This window comes from Coccidioides immitis (genome assembly GCF_000149335.2).
Source record: "Coccidioides immitis RS genomic scaffold supercont3.4, whole genome shotgun sequence".
NCBI lineage: Eukaryota > Fungi > Ascomycota > Eurotiomycetes > Onygenales > Onygenaceae > Coccidioides > Coccidioides immitis.
In genome coordinates this window covers 3,533,782-3,553,741 of record NW_004504311.1, presented here as the reverse complement: position 1 = coordinate 3,553,741, position 19,960 = coordinate 3,533,782, and the positions used below count along the sequence as shown (strand labels likewise).

The following is a 19,960-nucleotide window of genomic DNA, read 5'->3' as shown; positions in this document are numbered from 1 at the left end:
CTGCCTCGCATCGACTCTTGGGATAGCGCTGGACCCTGGAATAAGCGCATCAGACCTCTTTCTGCATCGTCGCGATGGCCCGTTGGGATGACTTCAACGTCACGTTCGGTTTTAAAGGAGATTATCCTTACAATCCCAAGGTCGTTGACCGGATTATCGCGAATCGGAAAGCTCTCTACAGCACCCTCTTCATCGATCGCCTTCTCGGGGCATTAGGAATTGATTCAGGTGCGACAATAACACTCTAGTTCTTTCAATGGAAGCTTGACGCTCACCGTTGTTCTAGCACCAAGGCTCTATCCACCAAAGTCCATTGAAACTCTCCGCAAACTTCACAGGGAAATACTTGCGTCGGGCTCGCCAAATCACCACAAGCAATCTGTGATCTACTATCTTCTCAGAGATTGTGAGAATCTGGATGATGGAACCAACCGCCTTGAGTTCGCACGTCGATGTTTGCTGCCACAAAAATACAAGTTACTTGTAGACGGTATCTGGTATATGGATCGATTAGAATTTCAGGTCAGTCTTCTGGTATCATCAGCTTCATACTCGTCTTTACTCATCTTCTTTGGGATGCAGAGCGCACTGGGTTACCTCACAGAGCCATCGCTGATCCCTACCTTTCCCGACGAAATTCTTTATGTCCTCTCAACCCTTTCCGAACAAGATGATCACCTTGCCACTGCGTACTATGTAGCCGTTTCCCCGCCATTGGCGACCAGCGAAGTGTTGAATGCCTATTTTGCGGTGTTGTGTCGGAGCGGGGTTTCCACTGCCTTTTGCTTCACGCGCAAACAACCTCTCGATATTCGACGTGAACTCTTTGGCCAGTTGGTTGTTTTCGTCTTAGCCGCAAAAGCGGGCGAGGAAAGGGCAGAAAAGGCTATGGAGTTGGTCAATTTGCCATTCAGCGATATCGAGATAGAGTGGTTTGAGGATTGCCTGCTGCACGGTAAGGCTAAAAATCTCCCAGGCGCGAAAGATACAGTTATGATGCGGCGCGTCGCGACTGGTCATCTTGACAACCTTGGAGCCTTGGAGTCTCTAGGTGGGCGTAAGATCGAAGGGTTGAACTGGGACATACTGAGGAAAAATTTGAAACCTAGTGTTTCCTGACAAGCGGATTGCCCGAGAAACTTGGTAAACTGCCACCAACAGCTCGTGGCTATGTTCTGATACAGCATTGGCATATATGGAGTTTGGTGTTTGGGGCCGGTGTCACCGCGACATATACGAATGATACTCTTTTGAATTGAATGACTGTCATAAGCCCACTTAAGTTCGGCATCCTAGAATATTTGATGCATTCTGCTACGTCCACTAGTGTAACATTATTCTCACTTCATTATTGTGCTTTAGAAAGTGACTCGTATCTCCTATAACTTGCTACCTGCAAATTGAGCACTCATAGGCCACATAACAAGCCTCTATCCGGAAGATATTAAGAGGGATAGATCCGGATTCAATGTACAAAGTAGGACTGCGCTCCTTTCAAAACCGAAACGTCATCGCGCGGGCATGTCTTGGCATCAACTACAAAATAGCTCTGAGGTATCAATGAGCGAGATCATGTTCAAACTGACAATCAAAATATTCCCCCTACTCTTCTCATAGCCCTTGTGTGTGCTTTACTTTCATCCTCTATTCAGTAATGGTTGTTTGTAAATATTTCCAGGAAGGCAGATGCAGGTTTGGAGGTATGGAATAGCTCCCTTGATCAAAAGCCAAACAGCGTCCCGAGGACTTGCTAACTTTTTGCCAGATCAATGCAAGCATGAGCACCCTGGAAGTAAGTCATTTGGTGGAAACCGGTTTAGCGCTCTCCAATCGGGTGCCGGTGGTGGTTTTGGAGGTAAGGCCCTGGCTTTGTTCTGTGTGCCCAAGCTTTGCTCCAAGAGACGAATTCACCAGAACTAAATTCGGGCTGCCTTTGTTGTTGTCATCTGTCCCTATTCTTAGTTACATGATCTCTATCTAATCTGTTTATGTTGTGTATTTCCATTCTGAAATTCAATGAGCTTTCTGAAGCATTTGGTTTTGCATTGGTGTCTAAGCCTCATATTTTCCCTTATATGAAATTGAGCCTTATCATTGACTCTCATGTGGTTAGGTTCTCGTCAAGCCGCTCAAGAAGATCTCCGAAAGAAGTGAGTGCTCCTAGGTTCTCATTATTTGCTTCTATCCTCTAAACGATAGCAATAGGTATTCCTTGACTCCCGACGATATCAAGAATGACCTCACTCCTGGAAAGGGCAGGCCCAACTGGATCTTCTCATCTTATGGACCGGGCAGATATGCGCCAGTTCAACTCTTTGGTGGTCCCGAAAGGGAGCAAAGCTTCGAGGAAATGCGTGTTATACACTATGCCGCTACAGCTGCTGGCAACCCTCAAAAAGCCATTCAAGATGCAAACAATCTTTATGCAGCCACTGAAGCCCAGATTCAGACCATTTTATCTGACGTCGAGGGAGCCATAAGATATATTATCGATGGCGCAAACCAACACCCAAATCGAATTGATATCACAGCAGGAAATGTAGCGGCGGCCCCTGGGCAACAACCTGCGTTTGGTGTCGGTGCAGGTACGGGTCAGCCATCAGGTTTCGGTCAGCCGACGCCATTTGGTCAGGCTGCACCAAGTGCTCCTTCGGCTTTCGGTCAGCCATCCGGACTGGGACAACAGCAACAACCCGCGTTCGGAGAGCAAGCATTCGGTCAGCCCTCTACACTCGGCCAAGCAGCTCCGCAGCCACCGTTTGGCCAATCGTCATTCGGTCAACCGTCCGCGCTAGGACAACAGCAACAATCTGCGTTTGGGAAGCCAGCATTTGGCCAGCCTTCTACACTCGGGCAAGCATCTACGCAGTCTGGGTTTGGTCAGGTATCCCCATTCGGCCAGCCTGTACCCCAGGGCCCGACACAGCCCAGTTATTTAAACCAGACCACCGAGGCTTCCCCCTTTACTCAGCTCACTAGTCAAGGCCAGGGTTTCGGACAACCGCAAAGCCAAGCTCAGGGTCCATCCCCATTCGCAAAGCCGGAGACCACGGCTCCATTTGGGCAACCCCAGTCAACGGCTAATCCATTTGGTCAACCTTCTGGTTTCGGAGTCCAACAGCAGACAGCATCTCCTTTCGCTCAACCACCTGGGTTTGCTACGACGGCCCCAACAACACAGCCAGCACCCCAATCAGCCTCATTACCCGCTGCGGTTCCAACAGCGGCTCTTGGGACTAAAAAGGATTCTACAAAATTGAACCCATTGCCCAAACTTGTTGGTGAAACTCGGCGAGACCCAGTGACGAATAAGCTTATTTCATGGAAGGGCCAGCAAACTAAATACATCGACAATGAACCCTGCTTCCAACACCCAGACGACCCGGCAACGTTCGTGCACATTTACTTTCCACAAGGCCCTCCAGCCCCGGAGTCATTTAGAAGTTCAGTGGGAAAGGCCGAGGAATATACGCCCCAGGTCCAAGAGGCGTATAAATTCTTGAAAGCAAATGGCTCGTTTCAGAACGGGATTATGCCGTCTGTTCCGCCGAGGCCAGAGTGGTGTAGCTTTGAACTTTAAGTGGGCATTGATCGCTTGTAATTTTTATTTTATTTTTTTTTCCAGCGCAGTTGTCCTCGAGCGACACGGAGTTTTAGGTAGGAGTTATACGGGGGTCAGGGGCCTAAAATTTTGACGAGCAATATTTTTTTTCGGGCTGATGTGATTCTTATACCGTTATGTTTACAGTATATTAGTTTTTGGATACACACTGCATCCAATTTATTCAAGCTACTTTTGCTTCCCAAGAACAGGGCAGAGTGGATTTGAAGGAGGCTGCGATTCAACGCTGCTCAACGTTTTAATTTCGATATTGTAATACAGTTCATAGTATCATAACATCCATTAAGCAGGGCATAATGATCGAGCTCGATTTCCGGGCATCCGATCAAGGTTTATCCATCGCTAGGTCGCTTATGCGGCGATGGTGACTTCGACCTCAACACCAGCCTCGATGTTAATGATGATCTGCTTAACCGTCTCGGTAGGGGCGTTCAAGCTAGAAAAAAGAAAGACTCCATTAATATCCGATTCAGAGGGAGAGACGAAAACAAATCTGCAGGGCGGAAACTCACTCAATCAAGCGCTTGTGAATCCGCATCTCGAATCGATCCCAGGTCTTGCTACCCTCACCGCAAGGAGTTTTGCGAGTGGAGATGGTGAGAGTCTTGGTGGGAAGTCTGACGGGGCCCTTGACGTGGAGCGACTTGGAGCGGGCACGCTCAATGAGCTCCTGGCAGACTTTCTCGAGGGAAGCAACCTTGCGGGAGGTCAAGGTAATACGGATCTTGTGGATTTTCTGCCAAGACCGTGATGTTAGAGGGCCGATGCGTTTCTCAAAGGTTTGTGTGTCGCAGAATCCTAGCTAGCAGAATATAGGTATATGTTTTCACATACTGGGCCTTCGCCGAAATCCTTCTCGGGCTTTTGGTAAGACATCTTTGCGGTTTGAGGCTGAGCTAAGGGAGGAACGTTAGTAATTGCGATGGGGTATTGCTTCAGAGGATGGTATCAGGGGGTCCGTACAGGTGTATTGCACAAGACGCAGTGCCGGTCAAGACCTGAACGGTTTGTTCGGTAAGGTGATGACAGGCTGGATAGCAGATTCAGGGTTGTCGAGATGCGCTCGCCGTCGCCTTCGTCGTTTTTGGCCGAAATGGCTTTGTGGAGTGTGAACTCTTGGCATTCGCCTACACTTTTCTAGCCGTATTCGGACTAGTTAGATCATATTGCTGACTCATCCCGACTCTATCAAGTTCGTTCGTCTTCCTACAGGCATCGACACTGAGTTCTCCTCATCAACTAGGCGGAGAGGCAGCCTTGATTGATCGACTTACCTGTCTTCTCGGATTTGCTCTAATTGCGAGTTCATTACTTTTTAAGTGATTCCTTCTTTTCCGTTGAAACATTGTCAAGCTTTCCTCATGACGGAGGCTAAATTACCTCCACTTGCACCCGTTCCTCCTCCAAATGTACAAGAATGTATTCCAAGCGAGGATTGGGCGTCATGTCTCGATGCTTGGATTGTCTCTGTTGAGTTTCGTCTAAGGGTTTCCGAGGGAGATTTCGAAACGCTTGCTTCCAAAGATACCCAAGCTAAATCATTTCTATCCTCATTTTTTAACTCCCCTACGTCATTGCCGGGACCAAATGCCAGCACTTTACGACGCCTATGTTTCCTTCTGGCACGACGGTTATTACTCTATGTGCCAGAGCATGTTCTCGACTGGCAGTTCTTGGGAGCCTTTTGCAGTGCCTACAATTGCAGCTCCGCCCTCAAGACCGTTTTAAGAAATGTATGGCAAAAGGCTTCCAAAAACTTGACTCTCAGCATTGAGAAGGGCAAGACAAATTTGATGCAACAGCTTTCCCAAAGTGCTCCTGGGAGAGATTCAAATGTACTTGGTGATTTACGATCTTTGACGTTGTTGGCATTTTCTCTTCCAGAAGTTGGTTATGTTCTGATGACGGGATCCGATTATATTGACGCGATGTTTGAGGCGTACCAAACCCAGAAAGACAAATCTTTACAGGATGCTATAGTTGCGAATATATACGTGGCGCTATCATCATTAATGATTACGTCTCCTCCAGCAGTATCGCTGCTTTTGGATCAGCTCTTCAATTTGAAGGCCTCCGCTAGGGTGGATGGTTCAGGATCTCCGAAAGATCCAAATCTGTTGTCAGACCTTGTCTGCAGTACTAATTTACTAAAGCGGATGGATCGATTGTGTTCAGAAAACCCGCAAAAACGTGCTGACAAGCTATTATCCTCCTTGTTGTCATACCGTAAAGTTTGTCGTGGGATGCATCCCATCCGCCGGCGCCCGGTCAAAGAAAACAAAGGAAAGCAGCGCAGAACTGAAGCTGACGACGTAAATGAGTTCCACATTCATAAGATGTCCCTCGTGACGCAAATCCAAGATCTTTTTCCAGACTTGGGTTCTGGATACGTGGTTAAGCTACTTGATTACTACTCCGACAATGTCGAAACCGTCGTCTCACATCTTGTGGAAGATTCTCTGCCTGCTAACCTGAAGATCCTCGACCATTCGGATCAACTTCACATCCCAGAGGTTATTACAGAACTCGCACCTCAATCAACACCCCCACCCGCGACGTCGTTCACTAGGAGAAACGTCTTTGACAACGATGAATTCGACCGTTTGGCCATAGCTCCATCCAAGCTCCACTTTGGTCGCACAAACGCCGACTTGACTGCGGATGATATCCTGGCAGATAGATCCGGCCACTCAGTCAACAAGGCTGCCATTCTCTCAGCTCTTGCTGCGTTTGACTCTGACGACGACGAACATGATGATACTTATGATGTTGCCGACGTCGGTGGAACCGTTGATTCAATGCCCCCAGGCGCTGGAATCGACCCAGACGTTGAAGCAACGCAAAGACTACGTAGCGGGCTTCGAGAAGACACCGAGTCTACTTTATTCAGCCTATACAAATCAAACCCGGAAGCATTCAAGCGTGATGCGGCGACACGTCGGTCGCAGCAGCGGATATCTTTGCGAAAGGAAACGGGAATGACAGATGAAAGCATTGAGGGCTGGGCAGTCATGCTATCTCGTGATCCAAAGCGTATGGCGAGAATGGAACATGATTACGTGCTTTCCGCCGGTCTTTCTGGACACAATCAGCCCGATCTTCCATCGACTTCTTACCGGAAGCCACGTGCGGAAGATGGAGATGGGGAAGATCATGATGCTGAAAATTCGAGAGTGGAAGGCAGTAAGGCCGGTGACACCGCTGGCGGGCCGCGTGGTCACGGCAGAGCCCAAGGAAGAAGCAGGGGACGCGCTGGACGTGGTGGGCGCGGTGGTCGAGGTGATGCTGGGGCAGGTGTTGCTGGTCCGTCTGGAGATCACGATACCGCAGTGGCGAGAAGAAGGAAAGATGCCAATAAATCATCACGAGCGAACCATAGTCGTAAAGACCAACGAGCCCGCAAGGTCGCTAGAGGAGGTTTATAGGTTTGGGATGGTGTTCAAAATTTTTGAGGTCGTATATATTTATGCGGAGTACCACTTGCATGTACGGGAGTATATAAGAGAGCTGCGCAAAAGCTCCACTGAGACCACAGCTGCATAAGCCTAAAATCATTTTTCTATCTTTATCGTGCGTCGAGGCTAGACAAGCAACACACATCTATGATTGAATGGGTCCACATGTGTCCAGAATATCCATGAACTTGGTCAAGGGAGAATTTACAAAATTTATAACCATCCGTGACGTAAGAGAAAAGGTGCATGGAAACGAGGGACGAAACAAAAAGCACCGAGAGTCTAATAACATGTCATTGAATCATGCCACAAAAAGTGACACGTGCCACTAGTGGTGATGATGATGGTCCGAAAATATACCCTGTTGCGCGACGCTCTTCTGACACTCTGCGAATATCCGCGCCTGTTTCGCAATATCGCTCAGCCGTCCAATAACCTCCTTATTCCCATCGTAAAACGTGAATATCGCATACGGGATGTCCACATCCTTGCAAAACTCTTTCACCAAGTTCTGAGCACTGCGGAGATTGTGACGCGGGATACGGGGGTACAGGTGGTGGATAACCTGAAATTGGAGGCCCCCGTGGAAGAAATCCAGCCAGGTAGGGCAGTCCACGTCCATGGTGGTCCGAAGCATCTTTTGAGGGAACGACTCGTGAACACCCAAGTCGGCAGTGGACATTGCGAAATGAGACAGCGTAATCTGAACGTGTAGCGGCCCTTGCACCATGTGGCTCACCAAAATGAACACGAGGCGGTTGCGCCAGTCTGGGATGTTGAGATACACCACTCCATACCCATACCAGGCCCAGAAAAAGACCTGGCCGACGACTTCGAACCAGAGGTGCCACCAGGCTGGGCCTCGTCTGGGAGCTTGGCGAAGTAAGAGGTATTCCCAGCTGAGACGATAAAGATTGAAACGGCCGAATAGCAAAATAGGATAATAAAGGTAGTGCTGATAGCGGATCAGAAACTGTGCGAACAAGTCATACTTCATGATACGTTCGTAATACGTGCTTCGGAGATTGCTAAAAAATCGATGCGAGATGGCGAAAAAGGGCATGTGCTCGATATCAGGATCGTGTTCCGGGGAGTTGGTAACGATATGGTGGACGTTATGATTACGTTTCCACCATCCAAGGCTAAGGCCGCCGATGTAATCCGCAACTATTATCCCTATCACAGTGTCGACATGAAAATTATGGGTAATGCCCATGTGGCCGGCATCATGGGCAGTGAAAACTAGTTGGTGCCACAAGCATCCAAGAAAGAACGCAGAAATAGCGTACCATCCACGGCGTAGGAAGAAAACAAATAGAGAGAACAGAAGGCTGTATCGGCAAAATTCCACGAAATAAGCGAAATAATTACAATTGTACAATCCCTCGTCTTGAATCCGCTGGTTCAGCTGCCGATATTTCTCCACGATGTTGTTTTGGGTTTCGGAGTTGACAGAGGGGTATTTTGCGACATCGAGGACTATCTCTTCTTGAGTTCGTGCATCGAGGAAGAAAGGCTTTGGCTCAAAATGTGCCTTAGGTCCGGGTGATGGCGGAGTTGAGGCAACAGATGAGATTGAAGTCGCGCTCGATTGTCGACTTCTCAGCTTTTGACGGTCGACTGCTTCGAACAAAGGGGATGGAGGCGACGAGCTTTCTTGAGCCGATGAGTGGGAATCGTCGACGTCGTCGGGGATCATCTCATCTATAGCCTCGAGGCGAAATATACCTCCTTGAATCGGTGGGAGGAAATTCTTCCATTGTCCTTCAATTCGACCGATTTGGTACGACTTCATCCGTTGGCGAGCCTCAAGAGAATGTAATCTGATAATCCAACCGTCAGCTCAAGCAAAAAAAGGAAAAGAAAAAAAAGGAGGGCATCAAGGTCGATCTCACGCATTGATTTCGTCCGTGGCATCTCGACCAACCATGTGTTGGATTGCCTTTTCTCCGCCAGGATGGAATTTCAACCACGCATCAACTTTCAGCACTTTGCCTTCGTAAATAAGGATATGCCTCCCCCTGGCAATCAGGCCTTCTATCTCTCGTCGGGACAGTACAGCATCTTTCCGAGGTTGTAGCAGGCGCTCAGTTGACGGGTGAACCATGGCCCCTCTCAGCTTCTGAACATTGGTCATGAGATTAGTAGTGATCGAACAGCCGTGTGTGAACAGCAAGCAAGCAATCCGGGGTAATTCAAGCGAGGGTCTCCATGAGGATTCTTCAGACGGCCAAGTGATCTCTCCTTCTCCTTTTCCGGTGTTGTTATGGGCTGTTGATCAGGGTTGCCAGCTTCGAGAGGAGACGCGGAACATCAGATGATCAGCGCATGCAGCATCGAGGACGTTGTGGTGGAACGGCTGGCAATGGACGCACTGAGACCGTTTCTCTTGGCCGCCCCCACTAAAATCGCGATCACCTCACTCCTGGATGGCTGGCTCCGCCCGGGAAGTCTCCTGGAAATTTTGAAGTCCCGACAGTGGACCGTGGTGCAGAGAATTTGTTAGCGCAGGCACAGGAACCAGCCCCAAGGATTGCGACCACCTGTGGTTCTACAGTGGTGACCCCTTTCACAACGTCCAGCGAACAGATATCGTTACTCACTACGGAGCACGGAGCCACGACCATTCTTCTCCGTCCCGAAGAATATCTTTCAGTGCTTGAACTTTTACGGAAATGGGTTATCCAAATTCTCAACTTGTTGCCTGCTCCGTTGCGGTCACGCCACAAAGCATCACCAGCCCGAGTTTCGCCTTCGCGAGATATCACCTTATATTTAATGGAAGCTAAGCATCCTCAAAGCGGAAAAATACTCCATAGTTACTTCTCTACATCAGGCCCAAGATAGAGTTGGCCAGCCGTTTGAACCTCTGCTGGAGATAAGTCACCCCCCGAAGGCACACCCTGACAAGTTGGCGCAGAGGAATCTCGCCAAGCCATTCCACATTGTATGACAAACCCAGTAATTTTGGCGAATCTTTAAATTGGGCAAGACTCGAGCCAAGCTTAAGATATCCTAAAACTTCCACCGACTCTCCAATTTTAATTTAACTCCTCCTTGCTCTGCCTCCATACAGAGTACTCCGTACGGAGTACAGAATACCTGGAAGTGGACCCCTTGAGGTTGGGCACATGCAGTTGCGGAACGGAATAACTTTCGACCGTAGGAAAAAAAAAACCCTAGAGTGACGTCATGGTGGACCGCGCTGGCTCGGGGAAACCATATTCCGAGCCTCTCCAGCGGGCGCTGCGAGAGCAACCATGACGCAGCTTGCTGGAGCGATCTTACAGCATAGAAGACGGTCTGAGAGCCTGAGACAAAGCATCATCCCCTCACCTCCAGGAACCAAAGCGCGGCCGTCACAGCTAATAACTAAACCAACTAGTGTAATTCATATATGGATGACACGATGGTCAGTACCAATTTTTGTCTGCCTTTTAAGTCTCCTCTTTCGTCAGCAATGGCATACAGCGTGGGCTAACTCCAACCGGCGCACAGGAACCACTAGAGACACTGGTTCAGAGATGGTTAGATTGGGACCAGGTAGGCATCCTAATGCTTTGTAACCTCATTCTTGCTTTGGACTCTTGAGCTCAGAGCCCGTAGGACCCGCAAACTAGGGAGGAAATCAAGAATCTCCACGACTCCCACAATCTCCCGGAACTTGAAAAACGCCTACGAAAACGTATGTAGTAGTTCCCAGACACCTTAGATCTCGCTATACTCCATTTTATTTGCACCTCCAGATCAATAATGCTAACCCAGTATACCCAGGTATCCAATTTGGCACTGCAGGCTTGCGTGGCCGCATGCAGGCCGGGTTTTCATATATGAATTGCCTTACAGTCATTCAGGCTTCTCAAGGTTTGGGCAGGTATCTCAAAGCGCTCCCCCAAACCTTGGGTCCTCTATCCGTTGTCATCGGACGAGATGGTCGACACAACTCGGAAAAGTTTGCTATACTAGCCGCCAACGCCTTCAGAGCAGAGGGTATCCACGTGTGGTGTTTCAACAACCCCGTTCCCACCCCTCTGGTCGCTTATGCAGTCCCGTTCAAGAAAGCGATTGCGGGAATAGTGATTACCGCTAGTCATGTAAGTACTTTCCAGACATTGCCGTGCTTTCGTCTGAGCTGATCTGCTGGATAGAATCCTGCCCAAGACAACGGTAAGCACTCCATTCCTCTGAGCATCACGGCTAATATATTGATTCATTGTCGTTTACAGGCTACAAAATGTTAGAATGTAGGCTGTCTATCTGCAGAATTACAGGCTAATGTCCTCAAGTTATTCTGCGAACGGTGCTCAAATAAACTCACCCATCGATGCTCATATTCGAGATTTCATATCGCATAACCTTGAACCGTGGACGGGTGCTTGGGATAGCAGCGACAGTCACTATTCATGTACAGATGCCTTTAAAGAACTCCAGAAGGCTTATTGTGACGATGTCTGTGCCTTTGTGGTAGGTATATACCGTCCTTTAACCTTTTGATCCTTGACTAACGATAACGAGGCCTCCACAGCTGACCTGTCGGCTTCACCGGGACGCTTCGTATACACTCCTCTCCATGGCGTTGGCTACTCCATGATGTCGGAACTTTGTGAAGTGCTAAGCATTCAAGGGATGACCGTTGTGAGTGAACAACGGGATCCGGACCCAGACTTCCCAACGGTTCGTTTTCCGAACCCAGAGGAGGCTGGCGCGCTAGATCTTGCCATGAAAACGGCAGATGATCTAAAAATCGATATCGTTATTGCGAATGACCCTGATGCTGACCGATTTGCAGTTGCTGAAAAAGTAGGGTATGTTTACCCAACCCCCCAATTTATCTCTCACCATTTCTCTATTTTGCCCACAAGCCTAACGGTAAATAGCGAGACGTGGTTCAAATTTACGGGAGACCAAGTTGGAGTTCTTCTAGCCTCCCACATATTAGATCAGTGGAAACACCAAGAACAAGAAAAACCCATAGCAATGCTATGCACCGCTGTTTCTAGTAACATGCTGGCTACAATGGCAAAGATAGAAGGATTCCACTTTCAGGAAACCCTAACTGGATTTAAGTGGCTCGGCAATGTCGCCAAGGATCTTGAATCAGAGGGATATAATGTTCCATTTGCCTTTGAGGAAGCCTTAGGTTATATGTTTTGTAATGTATCCTACGATAAAGATGGACTAACAGCAGCCATGGTCTTTCTCACTGCCCAGGCACAGTGGAGAAAGCAAGGTTTTACCCCTTTCAGCAGGCTGCAGCATTTATACCAGACCTACGGCTATCATGAGACACTTAATACCTACTTTGTCTCGCCAGATCCTAGTATTAGCGCGACTCTCTTTGATAGTATCCGAAATCTCCCCGAAGACAAACGCAGCTGCATAGGCGGCTTTCCAGTTCTCAGATGGCGAGATGCCACTAAAGGCTTTGACACAGGAACGCCAAACAGTGTCTCGAACTTGCCTGTTGACTCGACCTCGCAAATGATTACGATTTGGTCCGATAAAGGCCTTAGGTTTACGCTCCGGGGTTCCGGCACAGAACCTAAAGTCAAAAGTAAGTGTTTGCTTGGGCCCTGAGTTCTAAGCAAGGCTGATCAATTTATTTGCTTCTCCTAGTTTATATTGAGAGCTGTTGCCCAACACGTGGAGATGCAGTGAACGCTGTCTGTCAGGTATTTTTAGCTGTCTTGGTGAATTGGATCCGGCCTTTTGCATCCATTATGACCTATGCCCCTGCTGTGACCACATCTTCTGGCTATATATTTAATATACCCTGATTGGCAGATCTATATATTATAAGAACCTGGATCACATTTTGAATCAACTTCAGGCTGTGATGACTTGTTACACCTACAAGTTACCCACATCTCAAAACGAGAAGGAAAAGAAAGAGAGATACCCAAGATTTCGTATATCCTGAAGACCTAGATATCGTCAACGTATATCGGTTGTATCAAATGCCCTTGAAAGACAAATCAAGAAGCTTCACTGCGGGAAGTCGTATTAAAATCGGGTCTAGCTTCTTTGTAGACTTCCTAAGCCTGGCTTCTTATGATAACTACGGAGTATATTGAAGCAAACTTCAGCCATGGTTACTGTCAGAGTTACACTGCCAGTAGTCCAAGCAAACAAACAAGCATAGAGTAACCCTTTGTATATGTACTGACTCCATGGTTTTTTGCACATTTCTTGCGCAGCAGTGTTAGATGCAGTTGGAAAGGACATACTTCGGCGTTACTTCCCGAGTGAACGCGGCACCTCCTTTCAACTCGAAGCTCGGCGCTTTGTGTTACCATCCATGGGCAACCCCAAGCCCTGCTTATTGGAAGCTAGGATGCTGAAGATCCGGGGCAAAGGAGCGAATAGGATCATGTTGAAGCCGGAGCCTCGTGCAGTATGTTCCGACATGTGCTTTAATTCTGTGGTAGAAATTGACTAGCGGCCTATCCAACTCCAATTAGGAGCCGTGAGAAGTCTCTTTTTAGGCGAAGCCACCAAGGATGGCGACCTCTCCCTAAGATAATAATAGTCTCCTGGAGGTGCATTTCCCCCCTTTCTTCGCCACCTTTGCGAACAGAATGTGAACCAAAAAAAAAAAAAAATTAAGCATCGGATTACATACATCTAATTCAGAAAGAATTGAGCCATCATATAAACTTGACTAAGTTAACAATATTTTAAGAAGGCAGATAGCTGGTGGGGGAATAGGGTGATTGAGATTAGTGAGGCAGAGTGAGAATGATGAGGATGGGTGAGGATAGAGCACCACACCCATTGCACTAACTTTGAACGGGACTGGTAACTACAGAGCACTCCGTACTTGGATAAACACAAGGAACATGGGCGGGCTTCTTAACTCCGCACGCAAAATTATCCCTTGTTTACGGAGTACTTTGTTAACTCCTGTCATTCTGCTGCATTAGCTTCATCATGGACGAGCCTATCCCAACCGGCCCCGTGTACCCCACTATCTTCAGCCTTCTCTTCAATTTTTTTTGCTTTATTTTTGAACCGGACTTCATATGAAATACCAAATTCAGCCAGCTATCCAAAATGGTCTCTATATGGAAGAGTGGTATGGACTATCATATATCCTATTAGTCTGAGGGTGATGTAGTTAATGTTGCAGTACAGGAGGGTTTCGTTTCCTTTACCTTGTTGGCTATCACCATGTGTTAATGGGGATCACCATATTCCCGATCATCTTCGCATGTATGTCACTCCACATCTCATACAAGCTTGGGTTTGGAGTTGATGAAGTTGTCATTCTCAGCAATACTGGTTGCCGGCTGTACAAGCACTGACCTCAGTAACGTCTATCTTCTCTCACTGTCGTATAACACTGTGGGGAACAATGGCACATCGTACCTCGATTCAACACAAGTTAATGAGAACATGGCGTCCACAATTTCACATCTGGTGCGCACGAATGCTTCTTACCCATCCCTAGAGGTTCGAACTGGATACCTGGGAATGTGTTTGAAGCAGGCCACCGACCTCTGGATTTGCGCCCGAAGCGCAGAAGCACTCGCCTCCCTGGTCAAAAGCAGAGCGGGCAATTCATCACACAATGATCCATTGAATCTGATATGGACCGCCAAAACATTCAAGGACAAGCTTGTCTTCAATGGATTTGTGTATGTCCTGACCAAGCTGGGTGTCGTTCTTTACTCGCTAATTTTATTTGGATAGATTTGCATCGATACCACTTTTACTGATTTGTATTCTTATTTTGGCGGTGTTTCCCAACTGGCTGGAGGATCCTGATGAGGAAGATCAATACATCAGGCCTTTTCCACCAGCACGTCCTGTGAAAGTTCTTATGGTACTCATGTCCATTACCTCACTCCTTGCTCTGCTATCTGCCTTCTGGCAACATATATCAAGCTCTGCTGGTGTGACAATGGTCGAGATCCTATCATATAGCACTGTTACTGGAAACATCGGGGTCGCTGCAATGGTTCTTGGGTGGGGTTCTTTGGTCGCAGTGGGTTTAGCCACTCTTGGAATTATTAACATGCACTTGAGTATTAAAATTATGCAAACGCTTACTGATGAATAACAGATGGGTAAGGCTAAGGTCTTCCTGCTACTCTCAATATATTAAAGTATGTTTTGTTTATCACGAAAAAAGGAAAAAAGAAAAAGAAAAAGATTGGTGGATATATATTTCCCCCTTAGATATAAACCTGACTAGTTGAAGTACTTACCTTTTGACAATAAACTTCGCGATGACACATCAGAAGAGGATGTAAAATTTAGCATTGAACCAAAGAGCCGATGCCAAGTGTAAACAATGAGAGCCACCAAAATGGCGCAAATGATAACAATTGTCACAGCAGCCTTTATACCTGTCGCTAAACTTTGTGTCCAGATGACTGCAAGGATTGCCACCATAGCCGCTAGAAGGAATGCCCAGCCCGCGGCGGCTAAGCCTCGAGCGTATTTTAACCATTGCGCAATCCTATCCTGATTGAATGCGATGAGAATGAAGGGTATAGATACAGCACTCGATATGCCGACTAGTCAATCCAGGATTCTGTTAGTCATTTTGCTGGACACAGAAAATCCGTGCCCGCGATAGAATTCTTACACAAGTATTTTAGGATGTAGTCCAGGGGAAGCCGTCCACTGCTGGTCCACGGAAATACGTCAATGTTGATTGCAAAGAAAGCAGAGATGAACGATAACGGAAGCTGTGTTTTGTCAGTCCCTTTCAATGAAGCATGGCAAATGCATGTTCCTTACAAATATAATTGTTACCACTGTGAAGAGTAAAACTGTCCTGCCTTGTCTTGTAGCTTCACGCGATTGATCATGGGTATACTGGGCCAATTTTAGGCTCTCTTCTGTGAGGCTCTGGGTCGCTTCAGCCTGAGCAAAAGTGTTTTCGGCCTGTTTGCGAGACGACAGTGCCTCTAGGACGTTGGCTTGCTTTTGTTTCAGGTCAAGCAGGTTGTAAAGCTACCGGTATTAGTATAGGTAGTAAAATAGATTCCCAGGTACTCTTACTGCTTGGTAAGACCTTTCTGCTAGACTTTCCATCAGTTTAATCCTAGATAGATGGCTCCCTAGAACTGTATTCCGTGCCCACGGCGAATCATTGGTTTTATCTTTCACATTTGTGTCTTTCGTCCTGTGCCGAGCAATGGTCTGAGCGAGGATTTCTCTGGGCTCCTGCTGGTCATGGAGAACCATTTTCAATATTCCAAGCTCATCGCTAATATCTTTAATCTCAGCCAATAATGTGGCTTCTTTAGTTATGCTAAATACGGCATCTGTCTCGCGCGGAGATTTATTAGTAAGGCTCTTCGCAAAACTTTGAAAACATTGCGTTTCTTGGTCTATCTGCGATCGCTTTTAGTAGGTCCCTTACAGGCGATTACGAGGCATTACCACGCTTACCACATCGCCAATAGATCGCTCAAAGAAGTCGAAGAATTGGAATTCATCTGGAACTCGGTACTCGTCAAATAATTCCATGCAAGTGTCCGCAATTAAGGTTGCAAGTGCATAGACTGATGTAATAGGGTCTCGTGCTCGACTTTGTAGGTGCTTGAGTATCATTTGATGGACATTTAAAGGATCTTTCCGGAGGAATGCCCGACGTTGTCGATTTTCCTCGGAAGATGATCGAGGGCTGTAGGGCTCAAAAACAGTCTCTAAATGATCACGACTACCAGCAGGGAAAAACTGGCCCCGTTCCTTGTCTTTCCGCTGAATAGCTGCCTTTCGGATTAACTTAGACTGCTTACCGGCCATCCACCCTAATACGACGTTGCCTTCGTTTTTGCTTTTGTCCTTGGGTTTGCCCTGAGCAAGCTCGATGGAACTAGGCACGAGCGACGAGTTTCGATGCCTGGTAACCGTTGGATTTTCAAGTCCTGACTGATCGGGAAACGGCTCGAATAATGTTCCAGTCATGTGAGAAAAGCTGCTGGAGAAGATATCCCACCGTTGCGGGCAGCAGCTAATGATGGTATCTACAACCCGGTTAGCATGTAATCAGCTGTTCAGGATAATCATGTACCATTATTGAGTATCCAAAGCCATAGTTGGTCTACCATCCACATCTTAGGCTCAGCGAAGTGCTCCTGCGTATACCTTTGGATCACTTGTCCGCCAGTATTCCTTTCTGACATGTGTGCAAGATGAGTGTAGAAGTATTGATCGAGGGTTCTCCTTAGTTGGAGAGGTGAATCACCAGGATTACTGGGCGAGAAGTATCCTTTCACGAGATGTTCGTCAATATTCATCAAGTCCGCTGTCTGGTCTCCACCATTTCTTGTTCGAAAAGCGCTTTCTTCGGCTCTAAAGTTGAGGTTATCCACGTCGTCAGCGCTCAAACCCCAGAACGACCGGCCGCTTCGCTGACTTGGGTTTTGCTGACTAGCAACAGAACCTTCTGTGTTTTCCTCCACCGCCGGTACCGTCGGAGGTGGGGACCTTCCAAGACTCCCGCTAGTATTATCAACCATTGGCGAAGTTTTCGTACTCTCAATATTCAAGCTCACTGTTTCAGCTCTCTCGCCTTCGGAGCCTGGCTTTTCACTCAGGGAGAGGGAATTCGCAAGTTTTTCACTATTACTATCAACCATTTGTGAGGTTTTGGAGCTCCTAACATTTGAGATGGCCGTTTTGGCTGTGTTGTTTGCAGCACTTGGCTTTTCGCTCGGAGATAGAGAGTTCCCAGTCTTTCCACGGTCATTACCAGCCATTTTTGAGGCTTTAGTGCTCTCAGCATTGGAGATAACCGTCGCAGCCTCATTTTCAGCAGTCAGCTTCTCATTCGAAGACGAGGTTGGCCCAAATAATTGATCCCTTTGTGAAGACGCAATTGCCTCAGCAAAATCTTTCGTGTCGCCTCCAGGGTGATCGCCTTTCTCTATGTCATCCTCATGGCCCGAGGATGAATCCTTTGTTATTGGACCTCGATGTAACCCTCGTCTCATTACATCGGCTAGATTTTCAAATGCTGAGCGTAACTTTCCCTTTGTGTGTGTAAATGTCCTCTGGGTAGAGTCCGATGAATCGGAGGACGTAATGGCACTCGCGCTGGGGCCAGCATTTTGAAGCGGATCCAAGAGAGAAGGCACCAGGGTTCTTTCTCTGGGCCGTTTCTTAGGCTGTCGAGAAGCGCGCCACAGGCTTGGTGCGGGCTGACTCTGGTGTATGAATTGCTCGCTTAGAGCCTTTAAAAACCGGGCCATTTTATGATATCCTTCAGATGTTTCAAAATGCAAGAACGGAATATGCAGGTAAATCAGCGGCTGTATCCAAGGGAATTAGATTTTAGACATACAAATAGCACAATGTTATCTATTTCATCGTTTGGATCGGAGTCTGGGCTCGACTGCTCGTTGTCCGTTAATTGACCTTGGCTGTAAATGTCGAATAAAGATTAGGGACCCTACCTTGACAACTCGACATTGCGGCCTCATGAAAGAGGAGTGCTTCGTTGAAACTCGATATTGTCGAAGAGTGGAGTTTGACAATGCAAGCTTGGACTTAAATTCCTCGTCCAGCATCGTAGCACCAGAACTCCGATTGCTGAAATGTCGATTAACCAAAATCTGCGCAGATTTCGGTAGAATCCTTACGTTAGCTACTTTCAATAGGGTTAGGATTACAAAGTATGAGTAGAAAGCCATACATGAACCCACTCTATCTAATAAAGTCAGATCCGATCGTGTGTATAAACTGGGGTGGAGAGCCTACATTGTTGGCGGGTAGATGATACCATCTGAATGTAGGCTGCTGTCCGTCAATCTCCACTCGACTGGCTGGATCCATTATGGAGTCAGGCCCTTTGCCGTAGAGCAGCTCGTAGATCGGCACCGTTTTCTCGATCCTCTGCTCCGTTGTGCCCACGAAAAAATCAACAATAGTGCCTTCAAATCCCTGGCAGGCTTTCAACTTGTTGGGCTGATCAGATGAAAGGGGTGGTATCCTGATTTGTCGCTTTGTGGAGGTCTTTGGGCCTGTAATCGCGGGCCCTTGAAGGAGCTGGTCGGATTGTAGCAAGGCTAGCATGGCAGGATTTTCGACTGCAAAGTCTTCAATCCTTCGGCCATCATCGTCACGTAGCTTCTTATTTGCTCCATTCTGCAGCAAGAACTCGACGGCCTGCAAATCGTTGCGGATCACAGCATTGAGTAGTGGTGTATGTCCATCGCAAACCAGAGCATCAATGTCCGCTCCCTTTGCCAAAAGAAGCCCAGCCACAGCGGGGTGCCCACAAATAACGGCCTGGTGGAATGCCGTGCTTTGAGCCACCGGATTGAACGACTCGACATCGACATCGAATCGCAGCAAAAGTTCGACCAACTCAAGGTCGCCAGTCTCTGCCGCAATGTACAAGGCCTTGGCTCCCTTTGAATCGGCAACTTCAGCATCGACGCCCCTGTCGAGAAGCAATTGCACCATGGAGAGAGAGCCGTTCCTGACTGCATCGTGGAGAGCCGTTTCGCCATCAATATTTTTGGCTCTGATATTAGCGCCGTCATCCAACAGGCACTGGACTGCATCTTCATCGCCGCGGCGGACTGCGTCAAGAAGACGAAGGCACTGAGAATCGCTGGAGACCCTAGAATTCCAGGAGGCCTGGAAGTTTCGTTCACCCTTGCTCCCTCGATCGCTACTGGAGGGGTCACCGTTCATTATCGCTGATTTCACAAAAGGGGGCTGCTTTATGCTGTCTCATTGCGGGCACGGAGAACTTGTAACGATGTACATACTTAAGACGCTGATGATGTGTTTCTCTTCGGCATAGGTACTCCTTGTTGCAGTTTGCGGGATCAGTCATCCTGGACTTGGGATGGGGTTTTGCAAAATCAATTCCACATACTCGCGCTTGTAGCCGGGGCGCTAAATGCTGATAAGG

General features: G+C 47.7%; 8 protein-coding genes across 8 annotated transcripts; 5 read left to right on the top strand and 3 right to left on the bottom strand.

Moving 5' to 3' along the window:
* Positions 1–4: 4 nt before the first annotated feature.
* On the top strand, positions 5–1,323 carry CIMG_05517 (uncharacterized protein). The gene is made up of 3 exons (XM_001246075.2): positions 5–228; positions 287–522; positions 583–1,323. Exons 1-3 carry the CDS (start codon positions 75–77, stop codon positions 1,117–1,119), a joined length of 927 nt encoding a protein of 308 aa, XP_001246076.1. The 5' UTR covers positions 5–74; the 3' UTR covers positions 1,120–1,323.
* Positions 1,324–1,654: 331 nt separating this feature from the next.
* On the top strand, positions 1,655–3,580 carry CIMG_05516 (CCCH zinc finger domain-containing protein; the record flags this gene model as incomplete). Its single annotated transcript, XM_001246074.1, has 4 exons — positions 1,655–1,700; positions 1,766–1,855; positions 2,114–2,150; positions 2,206–3,580. The coding sequence occupies 4 exons, from the start codon at positions 1,655–1,657 to the stop codon at positions 3,578–3,580; spliced, it is 1,548 nt and encodes a 515-aa protein (XP_001246075.1).
* On the bottom strand, positions 2,695–4,663 carry CIMG_05515 (40S ribosomal protein S20). The gene is made up of 4 exons (XM_001246073.2): positions 4,586–4,663; positions 4,457–4,518; positions 4,135–4,358; positions 2,695–4,058 (listed from the first exon to the last, which is right to left on the bottom strand). Exons 2-4 carry the CDS (start codon positions 4,496–4,498, stop codon positions 3,974–3,976), a joined length of 351 nt encoding a protein of 116 aa, XP_001246074.1. The 5' UTR covers positions 4,499–4,518; positions 4,586–4,663; the 3' UTR covers positions 2,695–3,973.
* A 207-nt stretch (positions 4,664–4,870) lies between these two features.
* CIMG_05514 (CUE domain-containing protein) lies at positions 4,871–7,047 on the top strand (the record flags this gene model as incomplete). Its single annotated transcript, XM_001246072.2, has 1 exon — positions 4,871–7,047. The coding sequence occupies exon 1, from the start codon at positions 4,984–4,986 to the stop codon at positions 7,045–7,047; it is 2,064 nt and encodes a 687-aa protein (XP_001246073.2). The 5' UTR covers positions 4,871–4,983.
* Positions 7,048–7,112: 65 nt separating this feature from the next.
* On the bottom strand, positions 7,113–9,416 carry CIMG_05513 (fatty acid desaturase). The gene is made up of 2 exons (XM_001246071.2): positions 8,973–9,416; positions 7,113–8,900 (listed from the first exon to the last, which is right to left on the bottom strand). The coding sequence occupies exons 1-2, from the start codon at positions 9,212–9,214 to the stop codon at positions 7,406–7,408; spliced, it is 1,737 nt and encodes a 578-aa protein (XP_001246072.2). The 5' UTR covers positions 9,215–9,416; the 3' UTR covers positions 7,113–7,405.
* A 310-nt stretch (positions 9,417–9,726) lies between these two features.
* CIMG_05512 (phosphoglucomutase) lies at positions 9,727–12,879 on the top strand. Its single transcript, XM_001246070.2, has 10 exons — positions 9,727–10,489; positions 10,576–10,620; positions 10,684–10,762; positions 10,852–11,171; positions 11,226–11,244; positions 11,304–11,313; positions 11,364–11,541; positions 11,593–11,882; positions 11,955–12,631; positions 12,694–12,879. Exons 1-10 carry the CDS (start codon positions 10,475–10,477, stop codon positions 12,852–12,854), a joined length of 1,794 nt encoding a protein of 597 aa, XP_001246071.1. The 5' UTR covers positions 9,727–10,474; the 3' UTR covers positions 12,855–12,879.
* A 905-nt stretch (positions 12,880–13,784) lies between these two features.
* On the top strand, positions 13,785–16,041 carry CIMG_05511 (uncharacterized protein). Its single transcript, XM_001246069.2, has 4 exons — positions 13,785–14,152; positions 14,212–14,289; positions 14,351–14,714; positions 14,770–16,041. Exons 1-4 carry the CDS (start codon positions 14,131–14,133, stop codon positions 15,137–15,139), a joined length of 834 nt encoding a protein of 277 aa, XP_001246070.2. The 5' UTR covers positions 13,785–14,130; the 3' UTR covers positions 15,140–16,041.
* On the bottom strand, positions 15,271–19,737 carry CIMG_05510 (uncharacterized protein; the record flags this gene model as incomplete). The annotated part of the gene is made up of 10 exons (XM_001246068.2): positions 15,271–15,599; positions 15,671–15,773; positions 15,826–16,041; positions 16,090–16,425; positions 16,483–17,060; positions 17,108–18,347; positions 18,380–18,430; positions 18,492–18,650; positions 18,731–18,745; positions 18,796–19,737. 10 exons carry the CDS (start codon positions 19,735–19,737, stop codon positions 15,271–15,273), a joined length of 3,969 nt encoding a protein of 1,322 aa, XP_001246069.2.
* Positions 19,738–19,960: the final 223 nt, after the last annotated feature.

What these genes read in the sequence shown, in the direction of transcription:
- CIMG_05511 (XM_001246069.2), top strand. Translation starts at nt 14,131, where the DNA reads ATGGTCTCTATATGGAAGAGTG. An exon ending in GGTCTCTATATGGAAGAGTG is followed by an intron (nt 14,153 to 14,211) that starts GTATGGACTATC and finishes GTTGCAGTACAG; the next exon opens with GAGGGTTTCGTTTCCTTTAC. An exon ending in CTTGTCTTCAATGGATTTGT is followed by an intron (nt 14,715 to 14,769) that starts GTATGTCCTGAC and finishes TTATTTGGATAG; the next exon opens with ATTTGCATCGATACCACTTT.
- CIMG_05517 (XM_001246075.2), top strand. Translation starts at nt 75, where the DNA reads ATGGCCCGTTGGGATGACTTCAACGTCACGTTCGGTTTTAAAGGAGAT. An exon ending in GGCATTAGGAATTGATTCAG is followed by an intron (nt 229 to 286) that starts GTGCGACAATAA and finishes CCGTTGTTCTAG; the next exon opens with CACCAAGGCTCTATCCACCA. An exon ending in TGGATCGATTAGAATTTCAG is followed by an intron (nt 523 to 582) that starts GTCAGTCTTCTG and finishes TTTGGGATGCAG; the next exon opens with AGCGCACTGGGTTACCTCAC.
- CIMG_05512 (XM_001246070.2), top strand. An exon ending in TGAAAAACGCCTACGAAAAC is followed by an intron (nt 10,763 to 10,851) that starts GTATGTAGTAGT and finishes CAGTATACCCAG; the next exon opens with GTATCCAATTTGGCACTGCA. An exon ending in ACGATGTCTGTGCCTTTGTG is followed by an intron (nt 11,542 to 11,592) that starts GTAGGTATATAC and finishes AACGATAACGAG; the next exon opens with GCCTCCACAGCTGACCTGTC.
- CIMG_05513 (XM_001246071.2), bottom strand. Translation starts at nt 9,214, where the DNA reads ATGACCAATGTTCAGAAGCTGAGAGGGGCCATGGTTCACCCGTCAACT. An exon ending in GCCACGGACGAAATCAATGC is followed by an intron (nt 8,901 to 8,972) that starts GTGAGATCGACC and finishes TTGGATTATCAG; the next exon opens with ATTACATTCTCTTGAGGCTC.
- CIMG_05515 (XM_001246073.2), bottom strand. Translation starts at nt 4,498, where the DNA reads ATGTCTTACCAAAAGCCCGAGAAGGATTTCGGCGAAGGCCCA. An exon ending in AGGATTTCGGCGAAGGCCCA is followed by an intron (nt 4,359 to 4,456) that starts GTATGTGAAAAC and finishes CGGTCTTGGCAG; the next exon opens with AAAATCCACAAGATCCGTAT. An exon ending in ATTCACAAGCGCTTGATTGA is followed by an intron (nt 4,059 to 4,134) that starts GTGAGTTTCCGC and finishes TCTTTTTTCTAG; the next exon opens with CTTGAACGCCCCTACCGAGA.